The 22373-nt window shown below is 40.2% G+C and overlaps 1 protein-coding gene across 5 annotated transcripts in view; it reads left to right on the top strand.

Moving 5' to 3' along the window:
* Nucleotides 1-22373, top strand: part of TRIO (trio Rho guanine nucleotide exchange factor) — a 255751-nt gene that overhangs the window by 202263 nt on the left and 31115 nt on the right. For all 5 annotated transcript variants that reach the window (XR_008746283.1, XM_055798730.1, XM_055798728.1 and 2 more), the window contains exons 35-36: nt 17365-17657; nt 19410-19580. Coding sequence is in view for 4 of the 5 variants with exons in the window: in XM_055798730.1 (XP_055654705.1) it covers nt 17365-17657; nt 19410-19580 (464 nt within the window). In the remaining variant the exon portion in view is untranslated. The remainder of the gene's footprint in view (nt 1-17364; nt 17658-19409; nt 19581-22373) is intronic.

Here is a 22373-nt window from a genome sequence, read left to right as displayed (position 1 = left end):
CTCTTTAATAGCGCGAACAGGGTAATGTGTGTGTACCCGACTTGTGTTAAGTGCTAATGATAAGCCTTCCTTGACTCTGGAAACCCTGTATGCTATCAGTTCCACATAAAATTCATATTTATCCTTGTGTTACATGCATTTGTTTGTGCTGTTATCATTGGCAGTCCCCTCACTGCTTTATTTTCTTCTTTCTCACTATATACGATTGTGTATTTTACAGTACTGTTTGTTCAATCTTGTTTTAGGGCTCTTTTTTCATGACAATATGATGAAAGCATTTCATTTCTGTTTTTACAGAAATTCAATCCTTGCTTTGGCTTCATAGCTGTTTATCTAGTGAATGTAGCTTTTTGTATGTTCTTTAAAATAAGATGATGATGTGTTCGGGGGAAGAAACCAAACATCTTTTCTAGGTTTCTAAAGTTTTTAGCTTTTTAGCTAAAAAAAAGTGTTTAGTTTTTTAACTAAACACTTAAATGAATATTTATGGACAAATGGTTGTGTGGCATGCTAGATGAAGAATGTACAGATAAAAAATAAAATACACATAGTTACAATTTACCGCACAGGAAGACAGCTTGATGAACTAGAAATTTATCTTGCAGAATATAAGCTTAGAAGTGATCTGAAACGCAATTTAAACCAGGACAAGGTCTTAAATGAATTTATCAAAAGGTGTGAGTTTTCTAGTGTTTGGATTTTTTTTATTACTTTTCATAAGCAAGGCTCAAGAGCAGGTGAAGGTAAGGGCAGAATCTGTCATTTGGTGCAGATTTTGTCAGTGAAAATGGAAGTTCTAGGGCAAGTGCTGTGTGGTTTAGCTGACCAGAAAATGTCCCTCTTTTTTGTATTTATGGCTTTAGCTAAAGCATTAAAAACTAACTATGCACTGTAAAATAAAAACAGGTGTTAAAGGTTGGTGGTGTCACTGTAAAGCTTTGTGGAGGTACTAGACTGCATCTTCTCCGAAGGCTGAGAGGAAAAATAGCTGGTTTGCTGTATTTTGTTAAGATCTTCTTGAGCCTCAATTAGGGTAGTTACGGTAGAGTGTAATCTGCTGCATCTGGCTATTCCCACATGTGAATTTAAAGACTGGAACTGTGCTCAGTGAGTCAGAGGAGAGCATCCCTAGAAGAGAGGAGCTGCTCTAACGGGAGGGCAGGGGGCTAAACCAGACTGAGAAGATAACAGCAACTTCCTCAATCTGATGGCATTGCTTGTAATGTTACCTCAGTGAACATCTACTGGAGAAGCTGTCACATCCCTGGGGTGTGGGCAAGTAGATCATTTGTAAGCTGTGGGTATCGGAACAGCTGACTCCTCACCATGCCAAACAGGATTAAACAGATTGACACTCTGGAATCGCTTCGCTCAGTAAATCCTACCTGCTGCGGCAACGGGCAGCCGAGTGGCTGCAAATACTGGATTCTGGATTTAGGTACAAATACATGCAACAGAGAGATAATGGGCTGGGGAAAGAGGCTGGGTTGGTTGGTCGGGGGATGTTTTCAGATCATCGTTTAGTAGGATGCTTTCTTTTCTCCTTCTCTCTCTGCTCTGCTCTCTCCTCCCTCTGACCCCAGTCAAAAAATGCAGAGTATGACAGAAAGGACCTGTATGGGAAAGGGAGCAGTTACGGAATGAATCTACTCTGTAAACTACTAGGATGCTGTACAGTAAGCTCTTTCAGAAAAAGCATTTAAAATGCATGTGCTACTTTATTATTATTTCTTTTTAGTTGAACTGTGGAAATGAGAAATGGTAACTCTTGCTCTGTGAAATGTTATTAAAGGTAGTAATTTGTTTTAAGAGCTTAGCAGAAATTTTCTTGGAATGTTGCTGCTAAACAAAAAAATCATAGCTTGTTTAATACCTATCACTTCTGTTAAATTATTGTTGAGAAGTAATGTTTTACGGAATAGGGCTTGAAAAGAATGGGTGGTTGGGAAATAACTTGGTCTGTATGAAATTCACTTAGAAACATCACTCTGAAATATAATATGGAGGAAAGCTGTGCTATTTCAGTCTCGACTGGAGTAGCACAGAGGTCAGGGTAGGGATGTTCACATTAAACTCTGTTGTTGTTGAGTCTTCTCCCCTTCTTCCTCTGCAGTTTTAACAGGAAGCAATACTTGTGCTTGGCATTTGGACTGTTGCTGCAGAACAGGTTTGATTCTCATACATAGTGGTCTGAAATATCTGCAGTACAGAACAGTGCTAACCTTCCGTGTCTGGAGCTGATGCAGCTGTCAGGATGCTTCCTTTTCAGGATGCAAGTTTTTTGTAGCTAGGTTCAGGTCTTACATAACCTGTTGCTGTATGCATATACCTAAAATCAGCAGCAAAGAGGCAAGTTATAATCTGTTTTATTTTATAGTATCTAAAGTGCTGTTACAGATCGACTGAGAGGAGAGGGAGTATGGTAGAAGGGTTGCCGACATGAAATCAAGGATGCAATGGAAAGTAATCTTATAGGGAGCATCTGAAGGTAGGGTCACATGTCAGTGTGGAAGAAACTCTCAGTAGTTCCTCAAAAGATAATGGGGTACCAGCCAGAGGGTGTTAATGTTAGCAGGCTATCATCTCTGAGCCTAGCAGCTGTGTTCTCGGAAAGCTGCTCTGCAGCCCCCACTGCTGCACAATCACTTCCTAAAACAACAATTATTCCAGTTTTTAGAAGTAAACAAGTACTGAGTATCTTGGAGGGAGGTGGGGGTGAAAGCTGTCAATTAGAAATGATAATTGATAGGCAGAATGTTTTGCAGCAAAACATTTTACAGCGGTGCTCGCCCAGAGCTGTGACTACCTAGTCAGCTGCAGGTCTGTTCATGGCATGGCAAGAGTCTTTATCCCTTTCTGTTGCTTGGCATTCTCCTGTCTTCACTGGAGCTCATTTGCTTCATTTTTGAACTCTTGTTGCTGCTGTGGTTAGTCAGGCTCAGATCTATCTGTTTTTTACGTCCAAAGAATTTTTAGCAAACATGTTTCATGAAGTGCTGGGTGTAGTCAATCCCGATCAGCAAGATGCTTTCCATTATTACCATAAATTAAGATCATAGACATGTATGAAGTCTTGTTTGGCAAGCATACATGGTTTCACAAACATTCTTCATTGTTCTCTTTCTGTGTCTTAAAAACAGATGTCCGTGTGTATAGACCACGTTGTAAGGAGGCTCAATAGCCTTTCATAATAGATAATAGGGGAACAAAGCTTACTTGCATGCCCCAGTATAACTGTAGCTATGCCATCTCTTGAACTGGAAAGAGTAAAAATTGTGTCTCTAGTATTTCTGGCCACTGCAAACTTAAAACTGGCAATTTGAGATTTAGGCCGAATGTTCAGAATGTACTCTAGTGCGTGATTTTATTCAAGAAGACTTTAACCAAGGCTTTGACTTTGCTTAAAGAATTCTTTAGGGAATTAAAAAGTTTGGTTTATTCTTCACTAAAATATTAAAGAGTACCTGTGCAATTAATAATTATGTACTGCTGTTCAATTAAATGATCTGAGCTTTTTCCCCACTTATTCATGAAATTAAAGGGAAAAAAAAGTATTCAGATCTAGAGAGAAAGAAAATAGGAGAATTGGCAAGAAACTACTGAAATTAATAAGTAAGTATTGTATTTTTGCCTTTATCTGACAGCAGTTGGAAAAAGCAGCAGTGATGGTAGGAAAGCAATTCTCGTGGTAAATCCACCCATTCCTGTAACTTAAAAATGCTCTGCATTTGAGACAAGTGTGGATGAATAGCAAAGTTGTTTATGGTTATCTGGCTGGAGAGAGTGTTGAGTAGTTTCAGTCTGGAACTGAATACTGGAAATAATAACATCTTTTTTCAGTTACCTTATGAGCTAGAAGAAACAATAGGATGTGTTTCAGTCCCTAAGTGTATCATGTGAGTCTGTATTTCACTAGGGAAATTTGAGAGGCAGATCTCATGGATAAAATCCAGGGAATAAATCTACAAACCCAAAATTTATCCTGAAGTTATTAACCATCTGGGGGCTGGGTTTTGGAGGAGGAAGGGTGTTTGTAGGAGTAGACGGAGTTCTCATTTGGCTTTGAAGAAATGCATTTATTATATGTGCAGTAGATTGCTTAAAAGAATGATATGAATCAAAGTAGCATTCTTTTTCCTCTTTCATAACATTTTATGGTATATCAAGCCTCAGAAATAATTCATCCATAAAACAGGATGCTTTTACTATAGAGTAATTGTTAGCAAATGGTGTCCAAGAGAGGATAAGAGGTCTCTGAGGACTGGACTCAGAGGATGCAGTGGGGAGAGTCCAGTATTACTAATGGATTGGTGTAATTCTTGGCATAAATCCACCTCTGGGCTTTGAAAGTCTATTCTTTTAGAATACAGATGGAAGCTGTTAAGTATGTGCTGTGTGTGCTTTTCCATCTCCACAAAGAGCGTGCAACAAAAATCCTCCTGAAACTGAGCTCATGTATCAGCTATATAGTTACATATGCAAAGGTACTATTTTCCGGACCTCTATGGCCTTCCTCACTGCTCTTACAACATGTCTTTTTTGAATTGTTAGGCTGCAGGACTTGCAAGAGAGTTAGCTGAAGGTGTTTTCTCATAAGTTAGTAAAAACTTAACTATGTGCCAGGTACTGCCAGCTTATTTACCCTGTTCTTGCACATGTGATCCAGCTGCTTCTCTTGCATCAACACTAGCAATCACACAGGCAGCCAGACCAAGGAGTTGATCCGGCAGAAAATGCTATACCCCTGCCTTCCATCCCCAAAAAAACAAGTCTTCAGGACCTTACGCAAGAGAGAGACTAGTATCCTTTCATAACTGCCATTCCTACCCGTAAACCTGAAGATTTGAGGCTCAGGGTTTTTTGCTCTGAGTGAGCTGATAAGATCCAGAGTTATCCATATTTTCATCTAACTACTCCTAATTTTTGTCCCTTATAATTCAGATCTATCTTTTCAGTGACTGGAAAGTGCCATGTAGCTCTCAGGCAGGTTACCTGCATTGTGAAATAAGCCAGGACTGAGCAGCAATGTAGATCAGATGTGCATATGCGGTTAGCCCCAGGCAGCCTTCTGCCTCTGATCCTTGGAAGTCTGCTCCCTCCCCTGCAGTACTTTCCGCTCTGACCTTGTATAAGTACTACTTGAAAACGCAGTAATTTAAAATGGGTCTGTTAGCCCCAGCTCTTTGTCAAACTAGCGACTTGGCTCTGCCTTTCAAAGAGTTTTTGAAAGATATAAAATGAAAATGTATTCTCTTGTGAAGGAAATGCAGTCGGGTTTATAATGCAAACTTCATGTAATAAGGACTTGTAACTCCAAAATGAGTCGTCAATACCAAGAAGGTTTCCCAGAAACAGAGGAGGGAAGGAATATTGATAAAGCTCTGAAGAGAAGGGTGGAGTTTGATTCCATACCAGAAAAAATGTGGCTGCCTCTTTATGTCCTAGTCACACCTCTCAGAGCGTAGCTGTAACTAAACTTTTGATGCATGCAGTTTTAAATGATGGTCAAAAGTCAGTATTGAATGGATGGGCTTAACCTGAGCAAAGCAGAACTGTTTCAACTCATATTACAACTTAATTTCCCTCTTGCTATGTTACAGCTCTATTTTAAATGAATTACTTCAGTGAGGCAGCAGCATAAGAATGAGCTATCACCTTACATAATGAAAGTTTCCTCTAGGTGCTCATTGCGAGACTGGTAACGAACAATGAGCTTATGAGCTGCCTTTGAACGTGGCTACACGCAGCTGTAACAATCCATCGAATTTGCTCATCTAGGCTTGCGGTGACCCTCTCTCCTTTAGTGGAGGTAATGAGAAGGACAGAATTTAGGTGGTGTAAGTATATTCCATCCAGCTTTGAAAAGACCACATCAGTAATGTTAACAGTCCTTCCTCATAAAGGTTGGGTTTCCCCATAGAGAATAGTACAGTATGTTTATTAAACCACTTTTTTCTTTGTTTGTTTGTTTCTTGTTTCCTTGCATTTGGACATGGGATTGGGCACCTCCAGACAATCTTTTTTGTGCAAGTGGTTAAAAAAACCCACAAACACCACGGCCCAACAGATCACCTGCATGGGGTAGTTTGTCCTAGGAAAAGAGCTTCATAGAGATCAGCTGTCTAGATGCATTGTATGAAATGCTGAGGACTTCATGAAAAGAAGAGATGTTTATTCAATAGAAAAAGGAATAGAAGCTAATTAAATTCCTTATCTTTTTTCCTCCAGGTAACTTATTTTGCCCCTAAATTTAGGTTTACATTTGAGTCTTTAACTTAAAAAAGGTGACTTACTGTAGCAGTAATTATCGTTGTATCTGTTACATATATATATGTATCTGTTACATATATATACATATAAGTATCGTTATACAGATCTCCGTCCCTCCCCCCACTTTGTGTTTAATTAAAGCAAATAGTAAGAATTCCGGTTTATTGCCTTTCAAAGTAAGTTTGTTTGCTTTTTTCCTTTACCTTTTTGTTTCCTTTTGATTCCTACTTCCAAACCAGTTCTGGACAGCCCTCCTGTGATCCTGTCACATCATTTTCCTGTGGCGACTTAGGTAATATTAGGTGGATGGGAACTAGGGAATGATTTGAGGAACCAAGATTTGGATGACTGGGTGGACAAGTCAGTGTACAACATCACCCTCCTCCTGAGGCTTTATTGGGAATAATTGAGGGAAAGAAAAGCAACAGAATAGTTGCGTGGCAGAATGAAGTGCTTTTTGTGTGTGCCTGTGAGATATGGGCTAGATCATACCAGAGAAAATTCATGTTCCTTATTCCTGAAGAGATTGTAATCAACTTAACGAACGTAGCAGTGATGGATTCCATTTTTAGTACTCGGTGTATTTTAATTGCCCATTGAGATACAATGTCACTCCATTACTTTATAGTTTGCTTGTTTTAAAATACATCTATACCAAGGAGTTATCTTTTCCCTTTCAACTCAGTGGTTATTCAAGACTGAATTTTTGGAGGAGTATCTTCCCTTTCCTAATCCTTTAAAATAATTCATCCTGAAAAGGCATCTCTGCAGCAGTTTGCCATTATGACTTTCAATAGCTATCTGCTAGTCAACCTTGACTGTGAGTCTGTTTAAAAAACCTTACATTTCCAGTGTGACCGCCCTTGATTAAAATCACGTGTGCTCTCGTTGCATTGCTCAGGTTACATTTCCATCTGAAGACAAAAAGTTTAAACCCAGTGCAGTTTCTAATCACTGTCATCTAAGTCTGCTCTTGATAATGTAGTTATTGAGGTGGGATTGAACACGGAGGAAGTTGTCTGTCATCACCTACAGTCGGCTAGTTAGGCGGTGTGGAGACTGAAAGCAGTGGCGTGGCTGCAAGGGCTGACTCTGCTCATTAGTATTCCCAATAGTACGTGCACTCAAAAGGTCAATGTTTTACAATGCAAAGCAGTGTTAGTACAATTAATTTCTATCACTATCACTAATAGCAATTAATTGGATGAGGGAGGAAACATTTTTTATATATATAGGAATTTTGGAGGACTTATTTTTATCACTGTTTTAGCCATTCCATCTTCCCTCCCAATTCCTTTAATTATTTTCTCAATTTATTTTTTGAGGGCTACAACAGTATAACATTTGGAAAGAGAAAATGACCAAAGTTATTGTAATAGCCCCAAAGCTAAACAGTATGAGTATATTATTATTAAGCTTATGGCAGAGTTCCTAACTTGAGATTGATGTGTTTGTACAGCTGTTGCTAAAGCTGTAGCTCCAAACAATCGCTAGTTGTTCTAATGAGCTCTTCTGCTTTGAATCAAGAGGATTGGGGGAAAACAAAAAAAGACTGTTCAGATTGCTGTTGGATTAGTATGTGTATTTAGGTTAACATGTAACTGCAGTAGGTGAAGAGGAAACAAGTATTTTTTTCAGTACAAGTAGTCTAGTAACTTGGGGTTTTTAAACAAATAAAATTTGATAAAGTCATCATTTCTTTGGTATCATTTGTTCCTGTAACTCAATACTAGCACTGTGTACTGTTCATATTTATGAACTTTACCGATACACTTGAAGATACGCTTAGCAATTATTAATATCTACCCTGTGTGTTTCATAGTATGTTTATTGGCTCATCATATATTCCCTCAGTTTTACTAGAGAATTTTTGAAGGTTTTCTCATGTGTTGGAATTTTTTAAGGTTTTTGGAAAAAAGAATAAAATACATCTACTTTCATCTTTTCCTAGAGGCCACTCATTTGTAAAACACATGGCAGAAGTTGTACTTGCTCAAATTCTTTTTCAAATTTTTGGACAAAAGAAAAAAATATAATGCAGACTCACTGGTTTATGCTGACTTTTTTTCTTAATGTAAAATTTTTTTTTGGTCTTCATAATTGTGAAGCTTGTTTTTACCGCTTAAGATGGTGGAAGCTAATTTCCTCCCTATCAGTGTGTATAGTCTCAATTCCAAAAGTGTACCAGTAGAACTGTGCATCCCCAATTTCCTTTTGAGGTCAGATGTGCTTGGAATGTCTTAGTGAATATGCAGCCTTTTTGTTGGAGTAGCGGAGGATGTTTTAAAATCTGCGTACGATAGATTTTTTCCATTGGAACGCTCTGCGTTGTTAAGCTTTTGCACAGGGCAGCATGGCAGGCATTGCTTTAAATAACGTCTAAGGTCGTGATTCTTCCTAATGCAACTTCTGCAGACCTGCTTCTCCCTCCCTTCCCCCGTGGCTTTCTCTGCCTTCAGTAGAGCTGAGGACTTGCTGAATGCATCTTTTTCTCCCTTTGCTTGGCCATGCTGTTACCTGCATTGATATGGATGTTTTTGTTTCATATGTGCTCATAATCTTCCTCTTCTGCACACGTGTCAGGTAGGTTGCTGTGCTGCTTCAGAGCTGTGTTTCTAGGACTGGAGATTATTTTTATCCGTTTCTGAGCAAAAAATTATTTTGCAACACAAATTAAAGTGGCAGATGATAAAACCCTACAGCCCAGTAACAGATGAGCAGAAATGAATTGTGCAGCTGTCCCAATTAAAATCTGAGACTGCTTATCACAGATCTTGTCAGTAGTGGTTCCCAGTTGTAGCGTGCGACATACAGCTCTCCAGCAAGAGCAGAGCTGCGTCTCTGCTGCTCACATCACACAGCATGGCTCTTCAAAAGTAGGTTGCACGCAGCATGCATGAGACAAATAGCTTGTCAACAGTCAGCAAAACTCTGTCTCGTGTCTTCTGCAGCAGCTCTGCCTACAAGGCCCAAGCCCAAAGCTTCTGCCTCCACTCTTTTCCTTCTTTGGCTGAGACTCCTCTTGTCCCCACCAGCTCACTGCTTGGTTTTGTTGAAGGTGGGGAGTGCTGTAACTTGGAGCAGTTGGAAGGAAGCTAATGCTGCCAGCTCCCACTGCTTCAGGAGCTGCGTTGTGCCCTCCACCAGTTTCTTCTGCTGAGATCTTAAACGGTTGAGCAGCAGCAGCAGTAGCGGGTAACGGGCTGGAGGCAAGGGCTGGGGGCAGCTCTTCCACAGCTCAGCGCAGCAGGGGGGCAGCAGCCCTGGGCTGGGACAGGGTCGTTCCTGGTATCTGCTGCTCCAGTTGCATCCATTCTTCTGGAGGGAGGAGTGCATGGGCCATGCCTTCAGCTGATCTTCTGTTTTGGTCATTGTAAAGCAGTTAGATTTTGCTGATGCAAGACAGCTGGCAAAAATAGCATACAGACTTTATTTCAAAATATATGTGACTGCAGTGAAAGCTCCAAAACACCCACACTTTGAAAATGGGTTATGTAGTTGAGACTTGGTGAAATGTCTCAGTGCAAAATTGATCTTAAAAGCTACCGTATTTAAAGGGAAATGGGGAAATTACATTGGGACTGTGGGAAAACTTGCTTTCTAGTAACAGAAAAATACTGTTTCTCTTATTTTCTTTCTCTGTTTGCACTGAAGAACTTTCACAACTATTTAATGAAAGAAAGATGTCCCCTTAATATTCTTAATTACATGGTATGTCCCTGCCTGTATGCGGGAATTAACTGTTAGTATGTAACTTAAATCTGTCAATGAAAATCTTGCCTGTTGCAGGGCCGCAAAGCAAATAATGTTATGTGCTCCTTCATGGTGATGTAAAATGATGTCATATATCAGGAGGCACAGGAAAGTGCGAGAGATAAGTAACTAGCTGATGGCCGCAGTCAGCCCAAAGAAAACTTTGCCTGAAAATTAGGACGTCAGCTTCTCTGTTCATTAGCTCTTCTGTAGAAGCATGCAAGCCCCTGTGCAGTTAGTGGTTAGCAGAAATACGCACCCCCCTTCCAGGGGGAGATAATTGTATTAAAATGATCAGGGCACTTGCTTTGATCTGTGAAACTTTGATCTGTGAATCAGGGTGACTCAGTGTACTGAAACGGAGCAAGAGCTTGAGTGGAGAACAGTGCTAAAGGACAAAATTTGTCCTTGGCATGTCTTGCCAGCACGTGGATGTAGCTGTCTAAATTTGAGCAAACAGGTGGTCAAAAGAGTGGAGCTGAGATCAAGACATTGTAAAAATACAAGCTGCGTACAGGGAAGCTGAGATTTAATCTGTTAGAAGCTTGTGGTTTTCACAAACTGTGAAACAAAACTTTAGCAGTGTGAGTAACTTTTAATACTTCCTACTTGTGACAGAAAATATATTTCTCTCCAGAAATAGGAGAGAATAACAGTTTATTGCAAAAAATGAAATTCCCCACGAAGTCCACTCTTCCCTTCTGTAGTGCTGCCTTGCGCTTTTGGTAATACACAGCAGTTAGGTTTGGGGATTTGTATCCCTGTGGTCTGAATTCCAGGGAGCACAAACAGAACTACTTCTGTTAACCTGGAAAAGGATTTTTTCTGGCACAATATCAAGCCTTATTTAAAAGTTTAAGTGTAAAACCTTGATTTTACATTCACGGGGTAGGAAGACAGGAGAGGATATTAAAGGAAAAGACACAATAGTAAAACACGTGTGTTAAACCCTTCAGGCATATGCCACTAATTTTCTAACTTCAATGAACAATGTATTATTTTTTGCTCTTAATCAGAGATTTTCTTCATTCCTTTCTCTAGTGCTGTTGCAAATATGTCTATTGGATGACTTTTCTCCATTTCAGAAAGACCTTCAGAAGTTATTAAAGTGACAGTGTCTGTCTTGGGGAGAGGGTGGGGTTTTTACTTGCAGACCTGCTTGTGAGGCAGTTTAGTATCTCATTAGGAGAAGCTGAAGAGTATGTAGCCTCAAGCTTAGAATTCCAGTTTGGCTGATACTAGCACAATCAGCTTTTGATGACTTGGAGGACTTAATTGTTGAACACACTTAAATCCAAGTGTCATGGTCTAGTGTCTGTATCAGTCAAAATTAGCAGGGATAACTCGCTAATCAGGGAAGATATACTAAGGAGTTGAACTCTTAGTCTATCCACACACTGAAAATATTGCAAATTGTATTTCAGCATAATGTGTAACTTGAAATAACTCAGGAAAGGTTTGCTGACCAGAGATGAAGAGTGAGTGTGTTTTGTTCCACTCCAAACACGAATGTGATTGAAGGATTTTCTTTTATGTGTTAAGTACTAGCTTTTTGCATTTTGTGATTATTTTTAAGAAACTAATTTCATGAACATTATTGCACTGTCTGTATATCGGAAGTGAAACTCGTGCTTCCCAAAGGGCATGGTGGAAATTCTCCATTTGCAAGCCTGATAACACTCAAGCTGCATCACCTTTAAATGGTAACTGCTGTTTTGGTGGCTTGTTAAGAGTTGAAATGCATCTAATGCCTTTTGAGGTATATACCACTATTGGTTTCCAAAAATACACAGTGAGCGTAGTCTAAAGAGGATAACCCAGCAGGAAAGAAATAAAATTCCTGACACGTACAGAAGTATCTGGATGGTCTTGTATATGGCAGATTGATAGCCTCCCACTTCAAAAGCGGTTCCCAGGCAGAAACCATGTGCGTGTGTGTCCACAAATGAAATAAACCTCTCACTCTTTTTATCAACCTTTCCCTATCTCATCTAATAACAAATGATGGCTGTGTACACGGGCAGCATTTAATGGGCATTTGTCATTAGATGCTTGTAAACTATTTTTGCTTCCTCTGATGGCATGTTGATTTGGCTCAGATTGGGGCATGTTTGTAGGTAGCTGTGGGCTTGGCAGATCACTGAACTCAAGCTGTTTCCAGTTCGCATATTAAAGTTTCACGTTGATCAGTGTAGATCGTGCTCCCATTTTGAACCAACGAGCAGCTCCTGTCCCCATATAATTTGTAATGTACTTGCATAAAATCTTACTGATCGGTTGGTTAATTGCTCTGTGTGATGGATATTTCTGGGCTTTTTGGTCCCTGGAGTTCATGGTAGATAGCAGCTCTGCAGTGGTGGTGTGACAAGCCAGTCAGAGTTACTAGGTTTGCTTTTCTTCATTTTTCACTCCTTGTCCCATTACTGTTTTGTAGTCCAGGCATGGTGAAATGTCTTATTTTGGGGTTTGGAGAATTTTGGGGTTAGGGATGCAGAGCAGACATCAAACAAACTTGGTGTGATTCCCTAGGTAAAGGAGTCAGGGTTTTTTGTAGCCCCTTGCACTCCTTGTAAATACCAAAACTCTAAAAATGGCAATATGGAAATAGTTAATATGAAGCAGAGTCTTTCAAGTCATCAACTAGCTTAACATGGCTGATTTATTTTTTAGGGGAAAAAACCAGTTTATTAATCACAGATGTGCATGTTTCTAGTGTTAAGAAAGCTGGGACTAGAATGAAAATTCCCATTTCCCTTCTAGTTTCAAAAATTTGCCACTTCATTGGAGGTAACTTTATCTTCTAGTTTGAGGGGGTCAGAACCCACGCTGCCCGCTCTTTTTCTTTAGCTTCAAAAATATATTTATGGACTCTCAGTGAACTCTGACCTCACCACCACAGCAACATATGTGATTTTGACTTTGAGGGAAATGGCAGTTAAATGCCTTATTTTCTTATTGTGACTATGAATTATAAAACGAAGGCCACCCGTTAGGTTTTTTTAAATACTTTACTGAATTATAAAGCTGTCTCCACTTGAGCAAATAGCAGTTTTATTAAATTTGATAGTTTCTTGTTGGATTGGTGTTGCTGTGTATGATCGTTATATGTGTGTTGGTTTGGGGTTGTTTTTTTTTTACTCTGAGATGGCCATCTGTTGCATTTATCTTTTTCTAAAAGGGATTCTGACGCTCACTAGAAAGTTTACTGTACTTGAAAACACAGTTGGGGTTAGCATACCCCAAATTTATTCCATCTGGCTTGGTTTTAAAAGTCCATGTTGTTCTTGGTTTAATTTGGAATACTCCTTTTTTGTCTTAGCATGTTTTAGTGATAAAATATTCTTGAGCAACCCTAGAAAAACAATTTGCTGTGTAGTCATAAAGGAAACAAAGCCAATTTAGTGTAAACAATCCCAAGCATGGTAATCAATCAAACTGAGTCTGCATCCCTAATTATATAGATAGAAGTAGTATATAGTGAAGGGGGAGGGGAAAATGAGAGACACCTGTGTGGCTGTTCGCATACTGAAGGTGAAAGGTCTTTCCGTACTCTTGAAAATGCCTGTATTGGATGTCGATACTCCCCAATGCTTGGTTCTGGCAATGCCTCAAAATAAATAGATGAACTTGAGCACCTAGGTTTTTTTCTTGATTGCGCTGTAGTATTGTAACTGGTCTCCTGAGGAAGTGGATGAGGGTGAGAAATGGAGAATCCAGACCTTTGTTCAGCTGGGATGGGACGGGAAAATGGATGGTAAATGGTCTCGCTGGGAAAATACTGGGATGGTATATTTGTAGTGAGTATTAGCACCGACCTCTGAGGCTGTAGGGATGTTTTCTGCAAATTTAAGGAAGGGCAAAAAATCGGATCTGACTTCTGAAAAGGCTAGTAGGTTGGTATTCATTTCAGGTTAACTCTGGTGATGTTAAACCTCTTCTGTTTGTTTACTCAATTTTTTAAATTGTTTCTATTTTTTCTAATGCCTTTTTAAAATAAAATTTTATATTTAAGCTGAAGTTATTATTATGGCAGTGCAGTATTTTTATTCATTTTAACCTTTTCCTTCTCACCCAGGGCTTTCATGCTTTGAAGAGCAAAGCGGAACAGTGCTATCGTTTTGGTGTACTAATTACACTTTGCCCACTTTTATAATTCCCTGAAGCCCTAATAATACTTCAATAATATTTTGTATTAAATCATGCAGAAGAGAAGATGAGAAGCAGTTACATGCTGCATGCCAAATGAAAACTAATGCTGTGTGGGAGGATATGGCTAAAGTATGTGCTGCGAAAGATGTCTGGCTAACATTGTTTTTGTCTCTTAGATCCTCTCCACTTGAGCGGAGTACACGTATTTCTTCCTGCTCTGTTCCATCCTCCTGCCCCTAAACTCTTGGCTGACTTGGGTTAAGAGCAGGAGTGGTACAGCAGGAGTGCAGTCAGACAAAAATACCAGTCTTCCACGGTTTTAGGGGCTCTGGGCTGTACTGCTTGGTTTTACAAGGGATTCAGTAGTTGCAAAGTGCTGGTTGTCAAAAGGATGGGTGATAATTTGAGGAGGTGGAGCACAGGTTTTATAAAAACAAAAATGGGTTTATTAGCTGCAGGCACGTTACATGCTTAGGGATAGACATGTTTATGTGAAAGTAAATCTTGCACAATCAGTTACTGCACCACCACACCGCCTTTCTCTTAGAAAGGAGTAATTGTGAAAGTAAGAAATGCAACAGATGCAAAAATCAAAACAGTACATGGTAAACTTCTGTGAAGGCTTAGTTGCTTTTTTTTTTTTCTTCTTTTTTTGTAAACAAGTGAACGTGCTCTATTTTATTTGTATGGAAGGAACTTGTATGAACCCTTATTGGGAGGAAAAATATATACAAATGAAAGAAAAACTTGGCTGAGGGATTTTAAACATCTTCAAGCTTGAGAGTCTTGAAGACAAAGCATTTAGTTTATGCTTTAAGAAACTTAGTTGTAAGAATACCAGCACTGTTCTATCCTCTTCTGTGTTCCACTAGCAGAGTGACAGAAGGTTATTTATTGAAATACTCATCAGCCAGTGTTTGCTGTGATTTCTGAAACAAGGCATTTGAAAAAAAAAAAAAAAATTAAAATGCATGATACAATAAAGGTAATGTTAAGTTTGGTGAAAGAGCAGTCAAACTAACTTCTAACAGTTTTAATAGGAGATTGTTTGGATTCCAATGGAGACTCCAGCTTGCAGATGATTGTGAGTTTTGTTTGGAACTTTTTTAATAAGCAGACCACTTCCCCCCCCCCCCCCCCCCCCCCCCTTTTAAATAAAGTAAAAAAATGTGTCATGATGTGGATGCTGATGGCTAGTAGGCTTGTCTGTCTTACGGATGTGCTGAGAACCCTTAAGCAGTAATCCAGGGGCTTTGAGGGATACTCAGATTGCAAGTTGAAAACCATTGTTACAGATAATTAATTTCTTCTTTATGTTTCCTGCTTCAACAAGAAAATAATGTGGTAATTATGGGGCGCTGCTATCTTTAGAGGCAAAGCTGACTAGCGTAACTGTGCGTCTGCTTTTTGGTAGTACCCATTACTTAAAGCCTTGAAACCATGTTAATGGCATCGTAGGAAGTCTCCTTACCCAGGTGCAGCACAGCTGCAGCTGTGGCTAGAAGATAATTCTGCAGGTGAATCCCGATTCTGGGTGACTTTAGTAACTAGCTTGTAGGACTGAAGGTATGTTTTATGAAGTTTCTTTTCTTTATGGAAACATGATGGAAGTGGAGGTTAATAGCAATTATTATGTGTGTGTATTCATACAGTATAAGCTACAGGAGTTCGTGGCATCAGACCTGATGTGTCTTAATGGTTACATGCCACTTGGGTTTTATTAGAATAGAGAAAAATCCTCACAGAAAGCGTGATAGATCATAATTTTGGGTGCCTTTTTTGGAACAGCTTGAACAGTGAAAGAAAAAAAAAGTCCCAACTTAGTATATTCATATTTTATGTCTCCCCATCTCAGTTCAAAGTTGTAATTTGCACTTAATGCTTTATGGAAACAGAGCAGGCTCACATACTTGTGTGTGCATCTAAGGCATTTGAGTGTTTACAGTGAAGTGTATTGCTGCATAAATGTGACCATATTATTCTACAAAATTCAAACGGCTTCTGGTCAGACTGGCAATACGCCTCTTACAGAAAAGCGGCCAGAAGAGGTGACCTGAACATCTGTGTCAAGCTTCAAGAAGGAACACAAGCACTGCATTTAATTCCCAGCAGTAGAAACATTCAACAAAACATTACTTATGTCATCCTTATATAAACTACTCATCTACAAAAGTGCACACACATGGGGTGGGGCGCGGGGGGTGGGGAGGTGGGGGTATGAACCTGCATTTGACAACCTAGGAGAGTCTTGTTAACACCGTAATGGTAGATGGCATTCATAGGAGAGGTGTTATGAGAACGTGTCCAAACAAAAAGTATGATTTCAGGAAAACAGAATTGCTAGGGAAAGAAGAATTGTGCTGCTTGGGGGGGGGTGGGGGAACCCAATGTGGTCTCAAAACAGATAACCAGTAGGTGTTTATCATAAGCATACAGTCCAGTTCAAGTGACAGGAGCCTCAGTGGGAAAGTAGTGTTGACCTCATGCGCATACAACTATGGCTTGATGAAAGTGTGTCCTTTGTTTGACTACAGAACTCCAGGCATTGTCATGCTGAGAAATACTGCTGATCCTGAGATTTGAACAAATGGGCTTTTAAACTTTCGTGTTCTGTGCCTTTTTAAAAACCAAACAAAACAACAGCCAAAAGTCTGAGAAGATTTAAGCAAAAGACAGACGTTTAGCTGTTTTCTGGATTCTTCTTCCCCTTTTCCCAAGGGCAGGGGAAATAAGTAAAATAAACAAACTGGAGCATTGTAGTAGAATTTGGTGTTTGAAAAATAATTTACTTCTCTCATTGAGGCAATTATTTTTGCTCTTCATGTCCATGCTCAAACCAGTATACATTAAAAGATAAACCAAGCATATCGTTCCATGAAGTCAGATGACATATAGAACATATCATCTAATATCAAATAAATATCAGCAGTGGTAAGTATGCATTGTAGTTGAGGCAGGAGTGACTTAACAATGCTTGACTGTTGTAAGCATATATATAGTGTTTATGTGTGGGTGGCCACGGGCAGCGTGAACACCGATAGTTGTGGTGTCATTAAAGCCAGGTTAGTTAAAAATAATCTTGTCGATTCATCCATAAATCCAATCTGATACCCGTGATTACACGTGTCATTTGCCTTGTTTCTCACTTACTGGTGTTTCAGCTTTAAAATGCTCCCCTTCTTCTTTTTCCAGACTCCCTTTCAGTCTCCAGCAATGATGCCAGTCCTCCTGCTTCGGTAACATCCCTTCAGCCCCACATGATCGGTGCACAGAGCTCTCCGGGCCCCAAGCGCCCAGGCAACACTTTGAGAAAATGGCTTACCAGTCCTGTGAGGCGTCTGAGCAGTGGGAAAGCAGATGGGCATGTCAAAAAACTGGCCCACAAGCATAAGAAGAGTAGAGAGGTTCGTAAAAGTGCTGATGCAGGCTCTCAGAAGGACTCTGATGATAGTGCAGCAACCCCACAAGATGAAACTGTTGAGGAGGTAAGTGTTCAGGGCAGCTTCCCGAGACTCGTTGTTATGTTTTTTCAAAGAACTACATGTTGTCAGGTGAAGGTTGTCTCCTCATTTGACTGTCCAGCAGCTGATCAAAGTGGCATGTGCCCATGTGCTCATTCTTGATGACTGCTGTACTCTGTGTAAGTGCTGTGCCAGGCACAGTTTGCTCCCTTCTGCATTGAGAGTGTTAGTATGATAGCTCCGTGGAGAAGGCTGTGTAGTTAAAAAGGAGAAATGGGAGAGTAAACAGTTGTTCTTTAGCTTTGCTTTCTTATCCCACTTAAGAAAGCGGCTTTGTGAGTAAAGGTGCTTCATGTTCTGGGAATAATCAGGTCATTTTGTATTTCCTTTCCTTTTCCTGTTGATGAATCAGGGAAAAAACAGGGAGAGCCGCTTAACTGCTTAAAGCTGTATGTACACCTTGAGCAAGAGTTAGAGCACAGAATTACTGGCCCTTCAAATCAAAAGGTAGATAAACACAGCAGTTTTCATTAGAGGGGAAAAAAACTGTGAACTATTTGAGATTTTGCCACCAAGGACATCTGCCGGAGGCCTCCCTTCCTCCCACAAACATGTGCGCATCCTTGGAAGCCTGGAACTGGTGTATGAGCAAAGCCTGCCTTCAGTTAGGTGCGGACAGAGTCACATTCCCTTCTCTTATAAACCTGTGGTTCAGGCCGAAATGAACGGCATCTTACTGTTTCCAAGGGCACAGCAACTTGCATGCTATACAGTTACTCCCTCCTACCAGGCTTGAATCTGAGTAGTGGTTTTGGTAGTTATTGTACAGAAAAGTGGTCTCGGATGCCCAATTACTTATGTAGTACGTCTTTTTTTTTTTTTTTTTTTTTCTTGCTCCTAACATATTTTGCTGCAAGCTTGGAACATCAGTGAAGTTACACAGTAAATGTAGGAAAGAAAAGTACTAGAGACTTGGCAGCATGGTGAATTGGGAGATGTGGTTTGGGAAGGAATATTGGCCTCTGTCCTTGAATGGCAAGCTGTAGAAAAAGGCCCTCTGTGATGCAGTTGTAGTGGAAGTGTCTGTTATTCTGCAGTTCTGTGAGTGAGGGAAAACCTAAGGCCAGTGCCTTAAAATCAGGAAAAAGCAATAACCATCTATGCTGTCTTCCTTTAAAGATAGTTAAATCATTCTGTGAGGTCAGTTATATTAAACTTTGGCTAGTTGAAATTATATTCCTTATATAATTGGAAGGACTGTCTTTCGACACCACTGTAAAAATTACACAAGCAGTCTGCTCTTGCTGCTTAAAGGGGGAAGGGGCAGAAAGGACAATTGAGAAAATACTTAACGTTGTAATAGGGGGGAGTCATATCCTTTAGAGGTCTTGCTGTGAGGGTTGGTACTTCAGATACAAAGTTCTTGAGTTTCTGAAGTTAGAGGAATGTGGCTCTTCACAGAACTGAACTTGGAAAGCAAGCATGGCTTTGGTAACATTTTCCTGTAGTAAATTTCAAGCTGAATGTCTTGTTCTCAGTATCTCAATCCATCTGCTTTTACCAGACACTGAAAAATATTTTTGGCATCTGCTTCCCCCCCCCCCCCCCCCCCCCCCCCGCCCCTCTGTTGAGCAGTTGCACTGCAGTTTGCTGTATCATCTTAATTTGTTGGGAGAGGGGTGAGATCTACAGAACAGACTTAAGAGAAGCTTGTAATCACAAGCTTTGTGCTGTTGAGGAGGTAACAAAGCTCAAATCTCTTGGTTTTATTTACAGAGAGGTCGGAATGAGGGGCTGAGCAGTGGCACTCTCTCCAAGTCATCCTCTTCGGGCATGCAGAGCTGTGGAGAGGAGGAAGGTGAGGAGGGAGCGGATGCTGTGCCACTCCCTCCTCCAATGGCAATTCAGCAGCACAGTCTTCTCCAGCCTGACTCGCAGGATGACAAGGTAGGAGGAGGAAGCAGGGAAGGCTTCACATGTTGATATAACCTGTGTTTGCACAAGTTTTTCTCCTGTTTCCACAAGTCTCTGTAATGTATGTAATGCAGCTTTGTGGTTGACAGAAATAGTCCCTATGTCACTTTAGACAACATTTAAAGAGTTTCCTGTGGAAAGAGTGTGAATTAAATGCTTCTCTATTTTAAAAGCACAAGCGCAGAAAATTTTCTGCAAGCACTTTAAATGTGGAAATGGGCCACTTTGCATGTTTGCAGGCCTATTTACATCTGTGTGGATGATGCCATCTTTAGTGATCAGAATGTAATTGGTTTATAGTCATACCTTTTGGTACCGAGGTTAAAAAACATTTGCAAATAAACTTTATTAGGAGAAATTAACAGTTGTACATAACCTTTCTAGGTCGCAGGTTGTTCACCAAGCCCTACTAGTTTGGATTGCCTCTGTTCAGGGGGAAAAAAATGTACATGCCTCAACAGAAGGAGCTGTTCATATCAAATCTGAGGTGTTGGGGTTTTTTCTTCCGGTTTTTTTTTCCTTGTTTTTTTTGGATGTCTGAGAAAAAGGTGTTCCAAGACATTAATATCCAAATAAGGGTCGTAATCCAGCTGTTTTTTACAAAGCCATGTTAAAATTGAGGGTAAAAAACTTTGCATCAGTAAGGAAATTCTGGATGTATGTAGTAACTGCATGAAGGACACCTTACTTGAATATAATCTGGTTTTCTTATGTTGATGCATTGAGAGGGTTTATTTCAATTTTCAACCTGGATCAAACATTTAGAGGACAAGTATGAAGCCTGGACATGGAGATTTTAGAATGCAGTCTAAACGTGCAGCAAATACACTCATTACTGTTTTCTTCTGATTTTGCTGCTTAAAATTTTTAATCTATACCACTGAATGTTGTTAGTGAATTTTGTGGCTGGTTGCTTGCTGTTCTTCTCAGCGATGCAGATGTTTTTGATAGCTTTGGCTGATCTTACTTCTTCCTGTTTTGTTTTTCTTCTTCCTTTTAAAAACACTGCCTTTCAGTGGGGATTGCCCTCATCCCTGAAAATATTGTTTATAAGGTCAAAATGGCTGGCTGCTGTGCTCTATGTGTATTTAATTCCTACATGTTTTCTGAATTGAAAAAGTGTAATATATGAGTTGGGGAGTTAATATATTGGGAAATATTCAATAAGCAAAAATAGGCCAGCCTTTAGACCTGAGAGAATATTTTATTGCTAGAAAATAACAATCCCAGTTTGAGGCTTTGAAATAAAATTTAAAAAAAATGTTGGTGAAATACATTAAAGTTCCTACTGATAAGCTGCTGTATTTGTATGTCTCTTCAGTGATATAAAAAAATTGATATGCGAGTCTTATAAAAAGCTCTCGAGATAAAAATGGACTTTGCTTAGCAATAAACGGCAAGAACAGTTACGTGAAGGGGTATGCCTGTAAGGTAGCGTCCCCTCACTTTTGTATTTCTGGTGCCAAGTCAGACCCTTACCACAGCAGAGTAAGAGGCTTTGAGTAGCTTTCAATCCCCAGTAAATACTGCTTTCACTTCTTAAGAGGTTAACATGTACCCACTGCAGTAAAAACATGTTGGGACAGTTTCTGAAGTAGCTTAAACTGCATTCTAAAGAAGACTTCTGAGAAGTTAAAATTTGGTAAAGTTAGTATCGTACCATAATTTTTCAAAACATGCCAATAGCGATTAATCTGTGGTGCATTGGTTTTGTGCAGTATCTGTCCTACTGCACGGTGGAAGGCAAAAGAAAGTCCCCTCATGTGGCAGCCTGCTAGGTTGTGTATGCCTCCCTGAACTTCACACACCAAGATGAACCACCACTTCCCAGTACCTAAAGCAAATGCTTTATTGGAACACAGAAGTGAGAAGCCAGAGCGGTTTTACCTAGCAGAAGTCAGTTGGCTCTATTGATGGAGTTACTGTTTAATAAAAGGCTTGCAAACAAATTCCCAGTTGGCTGCCTTCTGGGTGGAGTCCTCCTTCACATTCCTGCCACACTTGGTGGTTTCTTGGGTTGCTCAGCTCCTCTGGATCCCAAGGAATGTCTCCTCCTTTCCGTGACCTCAGAGGCTTGGCTTTCATCTGTGCTTCACTGTGAGCATTTCCTCCTCTCCAGGGATCGTGGTCTATGCTCTGTGCTGGAAACTCCCTGCTCTCTGGGTTTCTCCCTCCCTACCCAGCCCACTGTGGGCTACAGCAGCATCTCGCACTTGCACGTGCTCAGTTGCTGCCTTTACCTTCCCTTGTTTTCTGGGCAAGAGGTGTATTCTGCTCCCAGAGTACGTCAGCAGGCAGACTTCACCTCTACAGCTCCTCCTTTTTCAGATAGTATGTGATACAACCACATGAACTGGAAACAAACCAGTTCTGAAGTTTTACTAACAGTCACACCCCATATACTCCCCTAGAGCAATAACAGAGAGAAGGGACCTTGACCAGAGTCTGGTTCCAACACTGTCAGTGTTCTGTAAAGCTAAGCTGAGCTCCACAGGCAAAGTGAAAACCCACATACAGGCGCAACTTTGGAAAACACGGTCAACGTTCAGATGTCAGGAGCTTACAGTTGCTTAAAAGGCACACCAGCTGTGGGATTGCTCAGGTTTTGGTGTGCATGCAGTCGTCGTGTGTTAAGCCATGCTGATTTGTCTAGTATCACTAAATAACACAACCATTTTCTCCCCTAAGGGCTCATCTGCACAGTATGCATTCTTCCATTCAGTAGAATCATTGCACACTTCATGGATTTGCATTTGATGGCAGTTT

The sequence above is a fragment of the Falco peregrinus genome, chromosome 3, assembly GCF_023634155.1.
Source record: "Falco peregrinus isolate bFalPer1 chromosome 3, bFalPer1.pri, whole genome shotgun sequence".
NCBI classification, from domain to species: domain Eukaryota; kingdom Metazoa; phylum Chordata; class Aves; order Falconiformes; family Falconidae; genus Falco; species Falco peregrinus.
Note: the sequence above shows the minus strand (reverse complement) of the source record. Positions and strands in the feature narration are given on the sequence as shown.